The 18,258-nt window shown below is 44.4% G+C and overlaps 1 protein-coding gene across 3 annotated transcripts in view; it reads right to left on the bottom strand.

Annotated features, from left to right (window-relative positions):
• The window catches only part of LOC112261287 (mineralocorticoid receptor), a 97,525-nt gene that overhangs the window by 19,873 nt on the left and 59,394 nt on the right, over positions 1-18,258 (bottom strand). For 2 of the 3 annotated variants that reach the window (XM_042329668.1, XM_042329667.1), the window contains exons 4-6: positions 4,437-4,553; positions 3,163-3,522; positions 1,162-1,306 (exon numbers count right to left, since the gene is read on the bottom strand). In XM_042329668.1, coding sequence (XP_042185602.1) covers positions 1,162-1,306; positions 3,163-3,522; positions 4,437-4,553 — 622 coding nt within the window. Of the gene's footprint in view, positions 1-1,161; positions 1,307-3,157; positions 3,523-4,436; positions 4,554-18,258 lie in introns of those variants that run through there. The other variant, XM_042329669.1, reaches the window with a different exon arrangement.

An 18,258-nucleotide genomic window follows, 5' to 3' on the forward strand; every position in this document is an offset into this window, starting at 1 on the left:
CTACAGGGACATGCTGTAGCCATCCTCCTAACTGGGGACCTTGGCCTGATACCATGGTCAGTCACTGACACACCGGGGATAGTGGGGACACTAGGGGGACATCCAGGTTTTCGTGACAGAGCACTGTGGACATTCCAGCTGACATCCAGGCCATGCAGTAAATCAAGTTGGTGTATGATACTTCTCATGGGGATTGTCACCCAGAATACCTGGACCATCTGTCACTCAGACAGGCAGTTCCACTGTAACTGCGTCACACACAGGCGTTTCAGAAGGTCTTAGAATATGTATCAGCAGCACATGCTTAGGAAGGCATCTAGTGTAGGTAACTTTATGATCATAGATGGAATTAGTTAAATGATAGAATGTAACTTTCTCATTTTACTTTACATGTAATGACATTGTATCCAAGCATACTTGGTCTCTGCAATGACTTCATTATTGTCTGTCTTTTTTGTGTGTGTGCCATGAAACCTTGCATTGAAGTCCTTCTTTTACAAAATCAAACAAGCCAACTATCAATTCCATTCCATCTGGGATTGATGCACTTTCCCCAGCCACCTGTAGGGGCCAGTATTCTCCCTCTGCCCTGTCCAGGTCCCATACCATTACCCTCCACTTCAATGCACCAGTCATGCACCACAGCTCCAATAAGCAGCTGCCCCATATACATTTCCTCTTCCTGTTCTCCTGTTCAAATATATTAGAGCGGATCACACGCCCCATTGACTCCCCGCTCCACTCTGATCAACTGTGCTCTGGGGATCGAGGAGCCGTTTAGAGGTACAAAAGCCTTTGCTTTAGGGAGCAGGGCTATCTGACTATCAGTCAGAAGACACTGAGCAGTTTTTTCAATCCCGTCATCACTCTGAGAGAAGTAGGAGGAACTATGGACTTGCCGTTTGGCTTTGTTCGGGAACTCTATAACTTGTTTTTCTGAAAACTGCATATCAAATCAAATCAAATCAAATCAAATCAAATCAAATTTTATTTGTCACATACACATGGTTAGCAGATGTTAATGCGAGTGTAGCGAAATGCTTGTGCTTCTAGTTCCGACAATGCAGTAATAACGAGCAAGTAATCTAACTAACAATTCCAAAAAAAAACTACTGTCTGTAAAGTGTAAAGCGAGACTAGGCCGGTGGTAGACAGACTTACTCGTTGAAGACGAGGTCGGGGGCGAAGTAGAGCATCTGTCCGTTGGTGTGTTTGTAGGACCTCCAGCTGAGACTGAAGGAGGACAGACACATCCAAGAGTACTGGATCAGGGTGATTTGGTCCTCTATGGGCAGGCCCCGGAAACCTGGGAGAGAGAGAGGACCATTATTGATGTGATATGTTCCTGCATGTTTGATTTGGCAATGAAAGTCCCTGACGTCCACTGTTAATGAAGGCTATTGAATTGAATCGAAGGGGGCTGATGGGAAGGGACACGGTGAGAGGTAGTGAGTCTTAAATTGAGTACAGTAGTGAATGCAGGACCAGTGACATACCTAGAGAGACACAGGTACAACAACCCATGAGGCATTCACCCAGTCTTTCCTCTCTCTCTGTCTCGTGTGTGTGTGTACGCATATAGCAAGGTGCCCCAGCAGCACCAATATTTGTTCAGACATGAACAAACCACTGCAGAGTATTCGCCCGGTGTTGTTTTACACAAAATCCCCCAAGGCTTCTAATTATTGGCCTGTTGTCTATGTGGGCCCTTAAAAAGACAGGCGGGAAAGTTGCCAATCTCTCACTCCGACTTTATACAGAGCATTACATATGAACTCTGCCTCATTCTATAATGCAGAGTCCCAACGAGGATGCCAATGCTGCAACTGAAAGTGACTGATCAGAGCTTAGGTACTATTCCAGGCTTTGCATGTCAGTCGTCAGCCATGCAGCCGCTGCCAAGCCCGCGATGTGTCACGGTATCAATTCATTGTTGAATTAGTGTGTGGGTTGTATTGCTGGCTACGCCTGTGGCTTTTTGAAAAAGGACTCAAAGCTCTTGATTCAAATAACTGGCTTACTGTACATCAATGGTGCTCCCTGGAAGAATCTATAGCTGGGTCTAAGATGCTTATTAAAAGATTAACTTTTGGGTCGCCCATCAAAGTGCTTGAAGACTGAAGACACTCAACAAGTCAATAGTGTTTACAGTGACTACAGTACAGGATGCTGCACACAGCATATACTAGGCTTCCTGTGTACTGTGGCACTGGGCTGTCCAGACCAAGGCTTGTATATAGTCTACAGCAGCCATGTAGCGCAAAGCAGTCTGCCTTATTAGTGTGAGTCTTCTGGAGTTGAGCTTCTGAGCTTCTATTAGCAGAGCTAAGTCCAAATGTAAACTGAATGCAGTGGAACTTTCAAAGTCAGAGAGAGACTCCGAGAGAGAGGGACAGGGGAGAGAGAGGGGCTGGTTTCCACCTACTGTGTCTGCCTTTCTATTTCTATGTCCGGATACGGCAAGCAGACACCCTGGAAGAGGTATCAAATATTTGCAATACAGCGAATTAAACAGCATCAAAGAGGTACCTGTGACTGTAAGGCATCTTTTGAATATTTCACCAACGGACAGTTTTTAGGAACTTACTCACCTCTTTTAAAAAAACATATGGTATATTAAAGTAAAATTTAGCATAAACGAGTTCGATTTACATTATTTATAAAAGGCTGATGAATGTAAATTAGCTCCGTTTCCAAATCTTAAATCTTGATTACATTTTCGCTTTAAATAGGATGCTATCGCTAATCTCATTAATGCATTGCAGAATCATTTCCTAACGAGATCGGGAAAATTTCTGCCGGATATATTCAAAAGACACAAATGTTAATAATACCACACCATGTCAAAATATGCCTAGAGTATAAAATACATGATAGTGATTTCTCCTAACAGCCAATACACCCACTCAAGAGATTTACCCATGTCTCTGCCCCCAAGCATTTAGAATGGAATGGGATCAAGTTGACTCTAGACATTTATCTGTTTCAGATGTCCCCTTCAAAGATATTACTGTATAGGAAAGGAAGCCACTCTTCCTTACATCCGTACCGCCCAATCCCATCCAGAACCCCCATGTCTGTCTAACCTGGATGTAGTTTGGCCTCCACCAAAGCCATCAAAGATATTAGAAATAAAAGGAAGATACTGTATCTCACTCTAACCTGGAAGTACTTTGGCCCACTTGACCACGCGGATCATCTGTTTCCCAGCCAGCTGGTTGAGGCTGGACAGCAGGTGGTCGGTGGTGTCAGGCTGGGTGTTGTCGTAGCCCGCAAACACCACCTCTGGCTCAATCAGCTCCAACACGCTGCAGATGGAGGGGGGCAGGTAGGGGGTCACCAGCCCACCTCCAGGGCCGTGGGGCACCAGGGCGTTAGTGGGGCTGGTGCTCAGCTCCTTCTCTCCCGAGGACAAGTACCCCCCTCCACCTCCAGATCCAGGGCACGTCTGCCCCCCCTCCTTGGTGGGGGTCGAGTCTTCGTTCACACCCTTCAGCTTGCCTAGCTTCTTAGACTTCCGCGCTGTAGGGAGGAAGAGAGAATGACGCTCCAACTTAAAGTACAACTTACCATGATGTTTCTGCATTGTGGGGTTTCAAAATGTTCTGTTGACAGGAGAGCATGTAAAGTAGTGTACGTACTGAAGTAACTACAAATATTCAATCTGAATTTGAGCTTAACTTTGTTTGGCAATTGTTGGACTTTTGGAAGCTAAGTGTCATTTTGACCATTCCACAAGGCAGTGCACAATTGGCCCAGCATCGTCAGGGTTAGGGGAGGGTTTGGCTGGGGTAGGACGTCATTGTAAAATAAGAATTTGTTCCTAACTGACTTGCCTAGTTAAATAAAGGTTCAATAAAATATTCTATCGGCACTTTTGTCAGATGTAGTAGTGCTCAAGATATCCTAACAGAAGTGTTTTCTGCCTCTCCAGGGACATTGTAACTTTGAGAGAAAGTATGTTAGGAAGTGAATCAGGATTTGGAGACTGTCCACCTTTGACAAAGTACAGTAAGGAAAACATTTGTTCTGTATATTGCAATAGCGGTAAAACAGAAAACCTTTTCTTGCTGTATAAGCAAGTCTATTTTGGTTCCCTGGCAGTATCCAAACTCTGTATCACACATTAATATTGGCCTGCAAACTGTACTTGGCTGTGGATTCTGTAATGATACAGAACATCTCAAAGTAGCACCAATTTGACTCCACACAATAACCCTCAACTTTGTTGTTTTTACGGTTCTACAACCAGTCGGGGCACCGACATATTTCTCAGGTTCCTGCCATTGAACCCGCCTATGATCAGACTAGGAATCTGATTGGCCGCTCATCAATAATAGCCGTTAGTCCTAGAAAGCTCCCATTTCCTTGGAATAGGGTGATATTTCGGATGCATCGGTTCAGATTTAGGATGTCTGGCATTTATGATTCCGTACCTCCGAGATTCATCCCGGCTTGGAGACACTTCCGTACTCGACAGGCCGGACAGTTTTTCCTCCGGATCTTATCGATGATACAGTCATTTCTTCCGGCACACAGGTAGTTGTGCTGGCCTTAACACACACACAGACAGGAAGACAGGAAGTTTAATAGTAAGCCAAACTCTGAGAGACAAGACAGCAGGAAGCTGAAACATATGGAGGACAACAGGATAACTTACAGATGTAGGATCTTAATTTGATCACCCTATTGCAGGAAAACGTTGTGTACTTAACGTTTAAAAATTCTTCTGAAGTTATTTAGACTTTGACACTTCAGACTTGATTTTCCTTCCTTTTCCTTATGAACCCCTTCAAAAATGTCCACTAATTATCATCAACATAATCGTTGACATATCCTGTTAGCGGGATTATTTTCCTGTTGTAGCAAACTGGCTCAAATTAAGATCCTACATCTGTACTCAAATGCATTGGAGTGTTTCCATAATATACTGTAACAACCTAAAATTCCAAGAAATCTTGATACCTTAAGCCATTCTTGTACACAGACATATACAGTACATATACTGAGGACTTCCTCAACTGGCCAGTATGGTCTCGTGATATGAATACTACATCATAGAAACGTAGGCTTTAGAATTGACTGCACATAACATCAAATGGGATTATTCCACTAGAACTATAAATAGTCACTAATGGTGTTTCTGTATGGTACATGGGTACTATATCTAAACACTAGAGTGTGGCTGGCTGAGGCATCGGTTATGTGTGTGTGTCCGTGTGTCGGTCTCTCTCTGACTAGTGCCTGGGCTGCTCCAGTCTCTGACAGTGACGCTAACAGGCAGAGAATCCCCCTCTTCCTCCCTGCCTAGCCCACAGCTAAACCAAATGATCTCCTGTTTCAGAGAGCCAGCTTCCACGCCACTGGACCAGCACTGTACGTCTCCTCCTCCTCTTCTCTATTCACCCCTCTTCTTTTCCTCTCTACATGTCCGCCAGCCTCAGAGTGCCACACGCGCCCACACACACATTCGTTCCTCAGGCCAGGGACGGCCAGCTTAGCGCGCCTCCACTGCTCCACGGAAGCTACACAAACACCATGATTGTCATACACACACACACACACACACACACACACACACACACTGACCCGAGCTATGGCCCAAAAACCTTCACTATGGTATGTCACAGCCACAGGAAGTGGCCAAGCAAGATGCACAGAGTACAGCCAGAAAACAGGATACAGTGACATAGTTCATTACATTTCATCTGATGTTGACAAAGTCGGAGTGTCGACAAAGTCGGAGTGTCTACGTAAGTGGGGGTGTGCGTACGTGCCACAGGAGGTTGGTGGGACCTTAATTGGGGAGGACAGGCTCGTGGTAATGGCTGCAGCGGAATCAGTGGAATGGTATCAAACACATGGTTTCCAGGTGTTTGATGCCATTCCATTTGCTCCAGTTCAGCCATTATTATGAGTCCTCCCCTCGGCAGGCTCCACTGGTACATGCATGTGTGTTTCTGTATGAGAGTGCCTACTGTACGTGCGTACCTGCATGCATACTCGTTTCTGAGCATGTGTGTGGGAGTGTTGGCATGCAAGCGTATTGCTGCATTGGCCTTCTGTGTGCATGCATGCATGACTGTGCGTCAATGTACAGTATGTGTGACCATACCGTGTGTGTGTGTGTGTGTGTGTGTGTGTGTGTGTGAAGCTGCACAGTGTGTGTGTAGTCTGATCTCTGCCAGGGGAAAGTGGAGGGGGGAGAGGAGATAGGAGAAGAGAGGAGGGAAGGGAGGAGAGGCAGCAGCTGTAGCTAGGTCTAGCTCCCTCCAGTCCTCCACTATTTCTGTCTATATCACATGACTCTTACATAAGCCCATTTTTCTTGCTCTAAAAAACAGTAAACTGCGACACAGGAAACGCACAACGCTAACCCCACCCCCTCCCTCTGCCCTCTTCCCGCCCCCTCACTGGATGGTTCAGACTCTGAAAAAAGGAAAACTTGTCTTGGAGCCCTTCTATCCAGTGTCCAGCTCATTCCCTTGAGTCCTGTTAATCATGGTCAGAAAGTTACACACCAAATTGTGTGTGTACATGTACAGTATTTTGTTTGTTCCTGTATGTATTGGTGGGCGAGTGTGGATTTTATGTTTCTCAACATTTACAAAAGGTGTGTTTGCTGATAAGTGATGAATCCCTTTTCCAGGGATTTTGCTCCGTACACTTTATATGAACCGGACAAATATTGTTTATCCTCATCGGCTCTACAGAGAATCTATTTGTTCACATAATTAGAAACTCAACTTACTACAACAGATATCCCCATTTCCAGATTCATCACCTAGTCCTCCACTATAATAAATATGAAGATGGCTGCCGTCTAATTGGCTCTTAACCAACCATGCTATTTTGTTAGTAACTTGTTTTGTACATAATGTTGCTGCTACTGTCTCTTATGACCGAAAAGAGCTTTTGGACATCTGAACTGCGATTACTCACCTCAGATTAGATGAGGAGTTTTTCTTGAGTCGGACAGGAGGGAGATACTACAGACACCCGACCAGGCCCAGCTTTCGCTGGAGAAGGAAACGGAGATTTCGCGGAAAAGATCAGGGTGCCTTGTGAAGATCAGGCAAGGAGTGGCTAATCTGCCTTTGCCTTCCGTCCTGCCAGCTAATGTTCAATCACTGGGGGAAAAATGGGACGAACTGAAAGCACGTATATACTACCAACGGGACATTAAAAACTGTAATATCTTATGTTTCACGGAGTCGTGGCTGAACGATGATATTAAGAACATACAGCTGGTGGGATATACACTCTATCGACAGGATTTAACAGCAGCCTCTGGTAAGACACAGGGCGGGAGCCTATGCATATATGTAAACAACAGCTGGTGCACGATATCTAAGGAAGTCTCAAGGTTTTACACGCCTGAGGTAGAGTATCTCATGATAACCTGTAGACCACACTATCTACCTACAGAGTTTTCATCTGTATTTGTTGTAGCTGTCTACATACCACCACAGACCGATGCTGGCACGAAAACTGCACTCAATGAGCTGTGTACCGCCATAAGCTAACAGGAAAACGCTCATCCAGAGGCGGAGCTCCTAGTTGCCAGGGACTTTAATGCAAGGAAAATTAAATCAGTTTTACCTAATTTCTATCAGCATGATAAATGTGCAACCAGAGGGAGAAAAAAACTAGACCCCTTTACTCCACACACAGAGACGTGTACAAAGCTCTCCCTCACCCTCCATTTGGCAAATCTGACCATAATTCCATCCTCCTGCTTACAAGCAAAAAGCATGAAGCACCAGTGATTCGGTAAAAAAAAGTGGTCCGACGAAGCAGATGCTAAACTACAAGACTGTTTTGCTAGCACAGACTGGAATATGTTCCGGGATTCTTCCAATGGCATTGAGGACACCATCAGTCACTGGCTTTATCAATAAGTTCATCAAGGACGTCGTCCCCACAGTGCCTGTATGTACAGTGCCTTGCGAAAGTATTCGGCCCCCTTGAACTTTGCAACCTTTTGCCACATTTCAGGCTTCAAACATAAAGATATAAAACTGTATTTTTTTTGTGACGAATCAACAACAAGTGGGACACAATCATGAAGTGGAACGACATTTATTGGATATTTCAAACTTTTTTAACAAATCAAAAACTGAAAAATTGGGCATGCAAAATTATTCAGCCCCTTTACTTTCAGTGCAGCAAACTCTCTCCAGAAGTTCAGTGAGGATCTCTGAATGATCCAATGTTGACCTAAATGACTAACGATGATAAATACAATCCACCTGTGTGTAATCAAGTCTCTGTATAAATGCACCTGCACTGTAATAGTCTCAGAGGTCCGTTAAAAGCGCAGAGAGCATCATGAAGAACAAGGAACACACCAGGCAGGTCCGAGATACTGTTGTGAAGAAGTTTAAAGCCGGATTTGGATACAAAAAGATTTCCCAAGCTTTAAACATCCCAAGGAGCACTGTGCAAGCGATAATATTGAAATGGAAGGAGTATCAGACCACTGCAAATCTACCAAGACCTGGCCGTCCCTCTAAACTTTTAGCTCATACAAGGAGAAGACTGATCAGAGATGCAGCCAAGAGGCCCATGATCACTCTGGATGAACTGCAGAGATCTACAGCTAAGGTGGGAGACTCTGTCCATAGGACAACAATCAGTCGTATATTGCACACATCTGGCCTTTATGGAAGAGTGGCAAGAAGAAAGCCATTTCTTAAAGATATCCATAAAAGGTGTCGTTTAAAGTTTGCCACAAGCCACCAGGGAGACACACCAAACATGTGGAAGAAGGTGCTCTGGTCAGATGAAACCAAAATTGAACTTTTTGGCAACAATGCAAAACGTTATGTTTGGCGTAAATGCAACACAGCTCATCACCCTGAACACACCATCCCCACTGTCAAACATGGTGGTGGCAGCATCATGGTTTGGGCCTGCTTTTCTTCAGCAGGGACAGGGAAGATGGTTAAAATTGATGGGAAGATGGATGGAGCCAAATACAGGACCATTCTGGAAGAAAACCTGATGGAGTCTGCAAAAGACCTGAGACTGGGACGGAGATTTGTCTTCCAACAAGACAGTGATCCAAAACATAAAGCAAAATCTACAATGGAATGGTTCAAAAATAAACATATCCAGGTGTTAGAATGGCCAAGTCAAAGTCCAGACCTGAATCCAATCGAGAATCTGTGGGAAGAACTGAAAACTGCTGTTCACAAATGCTCTCCATCCAACCTCACTGAGCTCGAGCTGTTTTGCAAGGAGGAATGGGAAAAAAATTCAGTCTCTCGATGTGCAAAACTGATAGAGACATACCCCAAGCGACTTACAGCTGTATTCGCAGCAAAAGGTGGCGCTACAAAGTATTAACTTAAGGGGGCTGAATAATTTTGCACGCCCAATTTTTCAGTTTTTGATTTGTTAAAGTTTGAAATATCCAATAAATGTCGTTCCACTTCATGATTGTGTCCCACTTGTTGTTTATTCTTCACAAAAAAATACAGTTTAAATCTTTATGTTTGAAGCCTGAAATGTGGCAAAAGGTCGCAAAGTTCAAGGGGGCCGAATACTTTCGCAAGGCACTGTACATACCCCAACCAGAAGCCATGGATTACATGCAACATTCGCACAGAGCTAAAGGGTAGAGCTGCCATTTTCAAGGAGCGGATACTCTAACTCTGAAGCTTATAAGAAATCCCGCTATGCCCTCTGACGAACAATCAAACAGGCAAAGCATCAATACAGGACTAGGATCGAATCGTACTACACCGGCTCCGACACTTGTCGGAAGTGGCAGGGCTTGCAAACTATTACAGACTACAAAGGGAAGCACAGCTGAGAGCTGCCCAGTGGCATGAGCCTATCAGACGAGCTAAATAACTTCTATGCACTCTTCGAGGCAAGTAACACTGACACATGCATGAGAGCACCAGCTGTACCGAAAGACTGTATGATCATGCTCTCAGTAGCCAATGTGAGTAAGACCTTTAAACGGGTCAACATTCACAAGGCTGCAGGGCCAGACGGATTACCAGGACGTGTACTCCGAGCATGCGCTGACCAACTGGCACGTGTCTTCACTGACATTTTCAACCATAGTCCCTGTGCTCAAGAACACTAAGGTAACCTGCCTAAATGACTACCGACCCGTAGCACTCACGTCTGTAACCATGAAATGCTTTGAAAGGCTGGTCATGGGTCACATCAACAACATTGTCCCAGAAACCCTAGACCCACTCCAATTTGCATACCGCACCAACAGATCCACAGATGATGCAATCTTTATTTCACTCCACACTGCCCTTTCGCACATGGACAAAAGGAACACCTATGTGAGAATGCTATTCATTGACCACAGCTCAGCGTTCAACACCATAGTGCCCTCAAAGCTCATCACTAAGCTAAGGACCCTGGGACTAAACACCTCCCTCTGCCCCCAGGTAAGGGTAAGGTAACAACACATCCGCCACGCTGATCCTCAACACAGTGCCCCTCAGGGGTGCGTGCTCAGTCCCCTCCTGTACTCCCTGTTCACTCATGACTGCACTGCCAGGCACGACTCCAACACCATCATTAAGCTGATGACACAACAGTGGTAGGCTTGATCACCGACAATGATGAGACAGCCTATAGAGAAGAGGTCAGAGACTTGATCGTGTGGTGCTGGGACAACAACCTTTCCCTCAATATGATCAAGACAAAGGAGATGATTGTGGACTACAGGAAAAGGAGGACGGAGCACGCCCCCATTATCATCGACGGGGCTGTAGTGGAGCAGGTTGAGAGCTTCAAGTTCCTTGGTGTCCACATCACCAACAAACTAACATAGTCCAAGCACACCAAGACAGTTGTGAAGAGGGCACGACAAAACCTATTCCCCCTCAGGAGACTGAACAGATTTGGCATGGGTCCTCAGATCCTCAAAAGGTTCCACAGCTGCACCATCGAGTATCACTGCCTGGTATGGCAACTGCTTGGCCTCCGACCGCAAGGCACTACAGGTAGTGCGCACGGCCCAGTACATCACAGGGGCCAAGCTTCCTGCCATCCAGGACCTCTATACCAGGCGGTGTCAGAGGAAGACCCTAAAAATTGTCAGACTCCAGCCACCCTAGTCATAGACTGTTCTTTCTGCTACTGCACGACAAGTGGTTCTGGAGCACCAAGTCTAGGTCCAAGAGCCTTCTAAACAGCTTCTACCCCCAAGCCATAAGACTCCTGAACATGTAATCAAATGGATACTCAGACCATTTGCATTGCCCCCCCCCTCTTCTACGCTGCTGCTACTCTCTGTTATTATCTATGCATAGTCACTTTAATAACTCCACCTACATGTACATATTACCTCAATTACCTCTATACCGGTGTCCCCGCACATTGACTCTGTACCAGTACCCCCTGTATAAAGCCCCGCTATTGTTATTTACTGCTGCTCTTTAATTATTTGTTATTCTTATCTCTTACTTTTTTTGGTCTTTTAAAAAAAAACTGCATTGTTGGTTAAGGGTTTGTAAGTAAGCATTTCACTGTAAGGTCTACTGTTGTATTCGGCACATGTGACAAATACAAATTGATTTGATTTAATCCAAGAAACCATTGCCTCCTATTTGTACTCCATAGAAGCATTCCTAGAATGTGAATGTGCACTGATGGACAAGGTGGACCATTATTACATCATAATGTTTTCATATACCAAGGAACAGATCAAATCAACATTATACTTTTTATAATGATACCAAAAACACATTTTGTACATAGTTTCCTTCCTATAATACTATACTTTAATACAATATAAAATCTACTGCAATCATCTTAAAAGGGCTACGGCTACATTACTACCGTAAGTGCTCAACCAGCTCCAGTAGAGAGAACTCCATTACATTACATGGCAACCGAGGGAGTTCCTGAATGGACTCCATTGATGTATCTTTTTCGCTGCATTTGTGACATCAACATCTGGCAACCGGCCTATGAGTGGACCCTGTCTGTCAACTGGAGCATAAAACCGCTATGGGGATATTACTATGTGGGGAATACTATGTCTCCCTATGGGAGACCCTTTTGAACAACTCTTTATTTAATTTTTTTGGCCTGGGTTTCTAGATACTGAGAATGTCCTTGAAAGAAGAGTCTGAGAGGCCCATGTCCTCCACAGATTCAGGTTTAGGCCATACAGTACTGCAGCCTTTAAGCAGTTCCTATTTAAATAGTCTGAACTTGAGACCGTGGCTCGTGTTTCGTGGTCATAGGTTGTCCGATATCTGTCCCGCATTGAGTGAAGAGGCGTTGTCTAAGACACTTGTGTCATTAGGCTAGGCTATATTTAGTGTTTGCCGAGCGTCACACGCACACACGACGACAACAACAGAGATCCTGCCAGTGGTATGTCTATTCTAGCCAGGCAATGTCTTCAACCACACATCCAACACATTTGACATAGGCCACCTTGGCTGCATACAGCTGTGTAACGACTGTTATTGTTGGATTAAGGCAGTCGGCTCCTAAATGGCTTTCACCAGATAAAAAAACAAAACGCTGGAGAATTTGAAACAGGCTCAGAATGAAAAGCACTAATATGTTTTCAATGACGACGTCTGTCAGAGTGGTATTTTCCAATAGAAGTTCTCAACACGTTCCTATTACATTCATGGTACACCTTGAGGAAGTCATTCAAACACACACACTCTATACATTTTGTATTCAAAGAGAGGGAATAGGCACCCGCCAACCAAGTTGATCTGGGTTTCCCATCTACTCCCCTATTATCTCAAACGTCTGTTATTTTACCCCAGGCTCACAGCCTTACATGTCTCCATGGTCATTATTCTCCACCGGGACATTCTAATGAGGCTTTATTTCAACATGAAGGTATAGTCTATATCAAGTCCCCATTCTAATGTGGTTTTATTTCAACATGAGGGTATAGTCTATATCCATGAAGGTATAGTCCCCATTCTTTAACCTACCTCTCCATCCTTCCCTCTCACACACACACATCTAGTGGTCGATGTTCTCTTGGACCTCCATTTGATTTATTAGGATCCCCATTAGTCAACGCCAGTGGGGACAGCTAGTCTTACTGGGATCCAACACATAGCGAAAAAGACATTACAGACAAAATCCTTTACAATTTACATATATTTAAAAACATGAACATGAAAGACAATATAATTGATTTCTATTTGGAAGGAAGGAGCAGCGTTCTTTTATAGAGCGGTTTAGAAAATAAACATTTCCGGCAGCGGGCCAAAACAAACGTGACTTCTCTTCCAAATGAAACAAATCAGAAAGTGCTTCATTACCTGTTTCTGGGGCTAATAGTTACACATATACAACCCTCTTGGATTTTCCAACTGCCCTGTCTGTCACAGCAGTGTGCGCATGATTTACTGTTTTTATAAAGTCACTGACCTGACTCACCGCCTATCCTAAAGGTTAACCCAGTAACCACGGCAACCACATCCGCCCCTACAGGTGGAACTTCCCGCTTTACCACGACAACCACAGTGCTTAGTCACTCTAAAGGAATTCTACTATTTGTGATGCAATAATTCAACAGTCTATGTAATGACATGCAATACTGTAGGTGTAGGATAATTCGCACACTTGCATATTTAGGATAATATAGACCTACGCAATTTGATCTAGCTTGGTGTAGTAGGTACAGTCATACAACTTTAATTTCAGTCATAACACACACACACAAAAAAACATTTTCTTCAAAAACGTTCTGCAAAGCACAGTCACAACACCAATACACACATCAACAGTACACACACCCACCCACACACACTTACCCCCACACTACAACTGTATCAACACTGCCTCTGCGCATATCAACCACAAACCAATGAGCCAGTGATAACATTGATAAAGCCCATCTGATTGGCCTGGCGGTGTTATTTGGTTAAACACTTAAGGTGTATCCTACCCAGCGACCCAGTGCTCGGAACCCTCTTTGCATTGATGTCAAAGAACAAAGGTATCAGCTTGGAAGAGGAAGTAGATGGGTGGTAATTGAGGCCTTTAGTGCCGCGGGGCAACGAGGGCATGAGTGGCTCCACACACACACACACACACACACACACACACACACACACACACATATCTACATGGGTCATCTCAGGTCAGGTTGAGTTAAGGACACTGAGGAAACACGGAGGGACCGGTCGGTCTGTTGGCTAGATATTAACTGGCACTCACGGTTACGATACATCCGCATAGCACTGCCATAGGTCTATTATACAATGGACTAGGACTGCTACTAAGACAACTGCCTACTATTCATCTAAACTGCAAAATACTAGAATGAACCAATTAATAGTAACTGGCAACCACTGATACTGTAGGCTCATTTGGGTCTGGAGCTGGAAAAGTTGAAGGCCAGCCGTAGGCCTACATCCACGTAGCACTGTTTATACGGCCTATACAATAAACCAGGACTGCTACTAAGGTGACTAGCATTCAGAGCATAGACAATAGTTGAATGAACCTTGGGTAACCCTGGTACTTGGCCTACTTACTCATGTTGCTAAACCAATTACTATAATCTGCAAAAAAATATATAGTATTCAGGCCTAGTGTTTTATCAATGCATCATCCACAGCTGTTGTTGCCTGCAACATTTAATTAATACAACTGTGGTGTGAAAGGGTTCGGCTTCCATTAAATGACACAATTACTTTTAATTATCTCGCATAATTACTAGAGGCTTAAGGAAATTCTACACCCTCAGTCAGTCACTGTCTGGCCTTGTTCACTAATTACGTTGACAGACGTTAATGGGGTCAAGGGGAGGGCACTGTCGTTTTATTATATGGATTATATAGGTGTCTATAGGCTCTAATACAGGTGCATGATCAAAAACTGCTTTCACTGGGTGTTTTGGTAACTTGAATTTCTCGTGGCCAGACTAGGTAAATATAAATGTTACGAGCATCTGACCTACAGTAATTAGGCGAGATTTTAGTTCTGGGTTTACCGGGATTAAGGTAACCTTAACGAAGTGGGTCAAACACAACCTAAGAGGTGGTCTTAATGACTTCCTGTTAGTTTATGTAACGTTGTTAGTATGGATTAGATTGCTATAATGCCTGCTTGGATACAATCCATGATTGCTTACTTCACCTTACGTTAAAGGGACAAGTTGTGTTCATTGTATGGTACAACTTGGATAAATATGCAATTTTGGAACACCATGCTTATTGTTATTCTGCATATAGCATGACTAATTCATATAAAATATATCAGAGTAGTCAAAGGACATCACATCTCTATAAAATGTGAAAATGCATATAGCGTGATTGTAATAAATATACATTACATCAATGTATGTTTACTGTAAGTCTGATAGAAGGACATGTATGCCATTCGTCTGAGAGGGACTGAGACGGGGACTGAGTCTAATAAATGGCTGGGTTTCAGATGCTGTTATATGAGACAACCTGAGACACCCAGCCCAGCTGTCAGTAAAAATATAAACCATCTGATTGGAGCACGGACCTGCCAGTCAAAATATAAACCATCTGATTGGAGCACGGACCTGCCAGTCAACTCATAAACAGTACCATTCGTGTCCTCAGATGAACTTTTCAACTGATGCCCGAAGAGAGACAGAGAGGAAGAATGAGAGGGAACGTTAGAGAGGGAGAACTTTACATCAGTGTAATGCTAACCATCCCTGTGCCACATACTGTAATAATATACACAGATAGCCTGTAACACGGTTGAACGGGTTCACAGTAGACCTTTGAGTTCAATAAAGTAAAAGCCAGTAAAGTAATAAGTCATGGAATAAAGGAACTCTACTGAATATTATTAAATGGAACGGTATGCCAAACCACTGATGACATGTGAATAATAAGCTAGCAGCACTCAACAGTTAGTCTTACAGACCAGAAAGGGGATGTGTCCCAAATGGCACCCTATTTATTATAGTGCACTAGTTCTGACCAGAGCCCTGTGCACTGTTTAGGAAATAGGGTGCCGTTTGAGACGCAAGCCCAGAGCAGCAGTCCACATGGAGTGGTTTACAGAGCCCAGCTGTCTTGTATCAACACACTGTCTCTGGGATGACTTCAGGGATAGGGTAGGGATAAGGGAGGGGAGGGATAGGGGATGGGTAGTGGAGGGGAGGGGGTAGTAGAGACTAATTCAATATGTGAAGATGCTTGGCTTGGAAAGGTACTATATCCACACTGGGATAGGGTAGGGATAAGGGAGGGGAGGGATAGGGGATGGGTAGTGGAGGGAGGGGGTAGTAGAGACTAATTCAATATGTGAAGATGCTTGGCTTGAAAGGTACTATATCCACACTGGGATAGGGTAGGGATAAGGGAGGGGAGGGATAGGGGATGGGTAGTGGAGGGAGGGGGTAGTATAGACTAATTCAATATGTGAAGATGCTTGGCTTGGAAAGGTACTATATCCACACTGGGATAGGGTAGGGATAAGGGAGGGGAGGGGAGGGATAGGGGATGGGTAGTGGAGGGGAGGGGGTAGTAGAGACTAATTAAATATGTGAAGATGCTTGGCTTGGAAAGGTACTATATCCACACTGGGATAGGGTAGGGATAAGGGAGGGGAGGGATAGGGGGTGGGTAGTGGAGGGGAGGGGGTACTGTATCCACACTTCTAACCGCTTTTATATACATTGTCAATTCAAGTCACGTACAAAACCAAATTCCTACGTGAGGTAACAGAGACTACAGTAAGCCTGAAAAGTTAGTTTTGTAGGTACTGTATGAGGTGAAACAACGACCAACAAGGCTCAGAAATGAATGATAATTTGTCTACAACTTTATAGGAGATAATGATTCTACAGCAATACCTCTGGGTGTTATTCATAAGCCCCCGTAACCCTTTCCATTTAGCAACAGCTGCTAAGCTCAATAAATGATGCCTTGTGCTCAGCTACACAGAGAAGGCTATTTGTCATATCAGCTAAATGTATATAAAAAGACAAACGAACGAGTATTAAAATGCATACACCGTTATTCTCTAAATTACGATGGAATATTTATTCATTGAAATGAGAGATCTTTAAGGGAACAGTTAGTGGGCGAACATTTCCATAATGAATGAAACATCATCCGGTTTCAGTCTGGTGGGAGGCAACATGGAGTGGAAATGGACAACTGTACAAGTGAATGCATTCAAAGAGAGGTGTGGGTGGGGGGCTGCCTTAATTGACAACCACGTCATCAGTGCCTGGGGAACAGTGGGTTAACGGCCTTGCTCAGGGGCAGAACGACAGATTTTTGACCATGTCAGCTCGGGGATTCGATCCAGCAACCTTTCGGTTACTTGGCCCAAGAGGTGTATATACTGTATATGAGAAGTTCCATTGAGATCAGAGTGGTATACTGTTCAGCTGACCACAGTTTAAAGCTACACTTACCAAACCACCAAAAACTACCATTCACACAAACCCAGTCCATACCTAGTTTACGTCTAACCCAAAATGATAACCTGAATTATAGATTATATTCCAGTTCCTTCCACTACTCACAGTGGTCCTTTGTACAGTATCACCTAATCCTATGGTTATTGCCAAAGCCACACAAAGAGATCTGAGACCAGCCTATAGACTACTCGACTTTGTCATTGAGAGGAAGTGGCCCCTCCCTAGTACACAGGATTTTACTGTGAGCTGACGATGAGTAAAGAATACTAACTAGCTGTGGGCTGTAAATGGGTCTGAGACTCTGAGTCTGTAACTGGGTCTAATGGGCGGAGGCAGTAGGAGGCCGTCGTGCCTGTGAGGCAGCTGGGGGGCGCCTTGTCAGAAATGAAACATGGATTATTTCTCCCGTTGTATTGACGTTGTTCTGCAGTCTCCTCTCATAGCTCATTATCAGACTCACAGAGGCCAGGTTTTTCACATTGAGGAAGAGGAGGAGAGAGGACGAGGGGAAGGAGGAGAAAGGGGGAGGAGGAGAACTAGAACGTCTCCTCACGTCCTACTTACACCTCTCCGGAGCTCGGTGCTGACACATCACTTTAGTTTTCTTTCTCTCGCTCTTGTTCCCTCTCTCTCGCTTACTTTCTCTCTCAGCTCCTCCTCTCTGCGTCTGTCTATCTCCCCTCTCGCTCTCTCTCTCTCTCATTATTTCTGTCTGCCTCATTCTCTCACTCCCCCTCCCTTCTATGTCTGTTTCTCTGTCCTCTGTCTCTCTTTTGCAATTCCCCTGTCTTTTTCTCCTACTCTCATTCTATACCCTACCTCTCTTCCCCTCCCCCATTTCTTTCCCGCCCACCTCTATATTTCTTTCCCTC

Source organism: Oncorhynchus tshawytscha, linkage group LG11 (assembly GCF_018296145.1).
Source record: "Oncorhynchus tshawytscha isolate Ot180627B linkage group LG11, Otsh_v2.0, whole genome shotgun sequence".
Taxonomy (NCBI): Eukaryota; Metazoa; Chordata; class Actinopteri; order Salmoniformes; family Salmonidae; genus Oncorhynchus; species Oncorhynchus tshawytscha.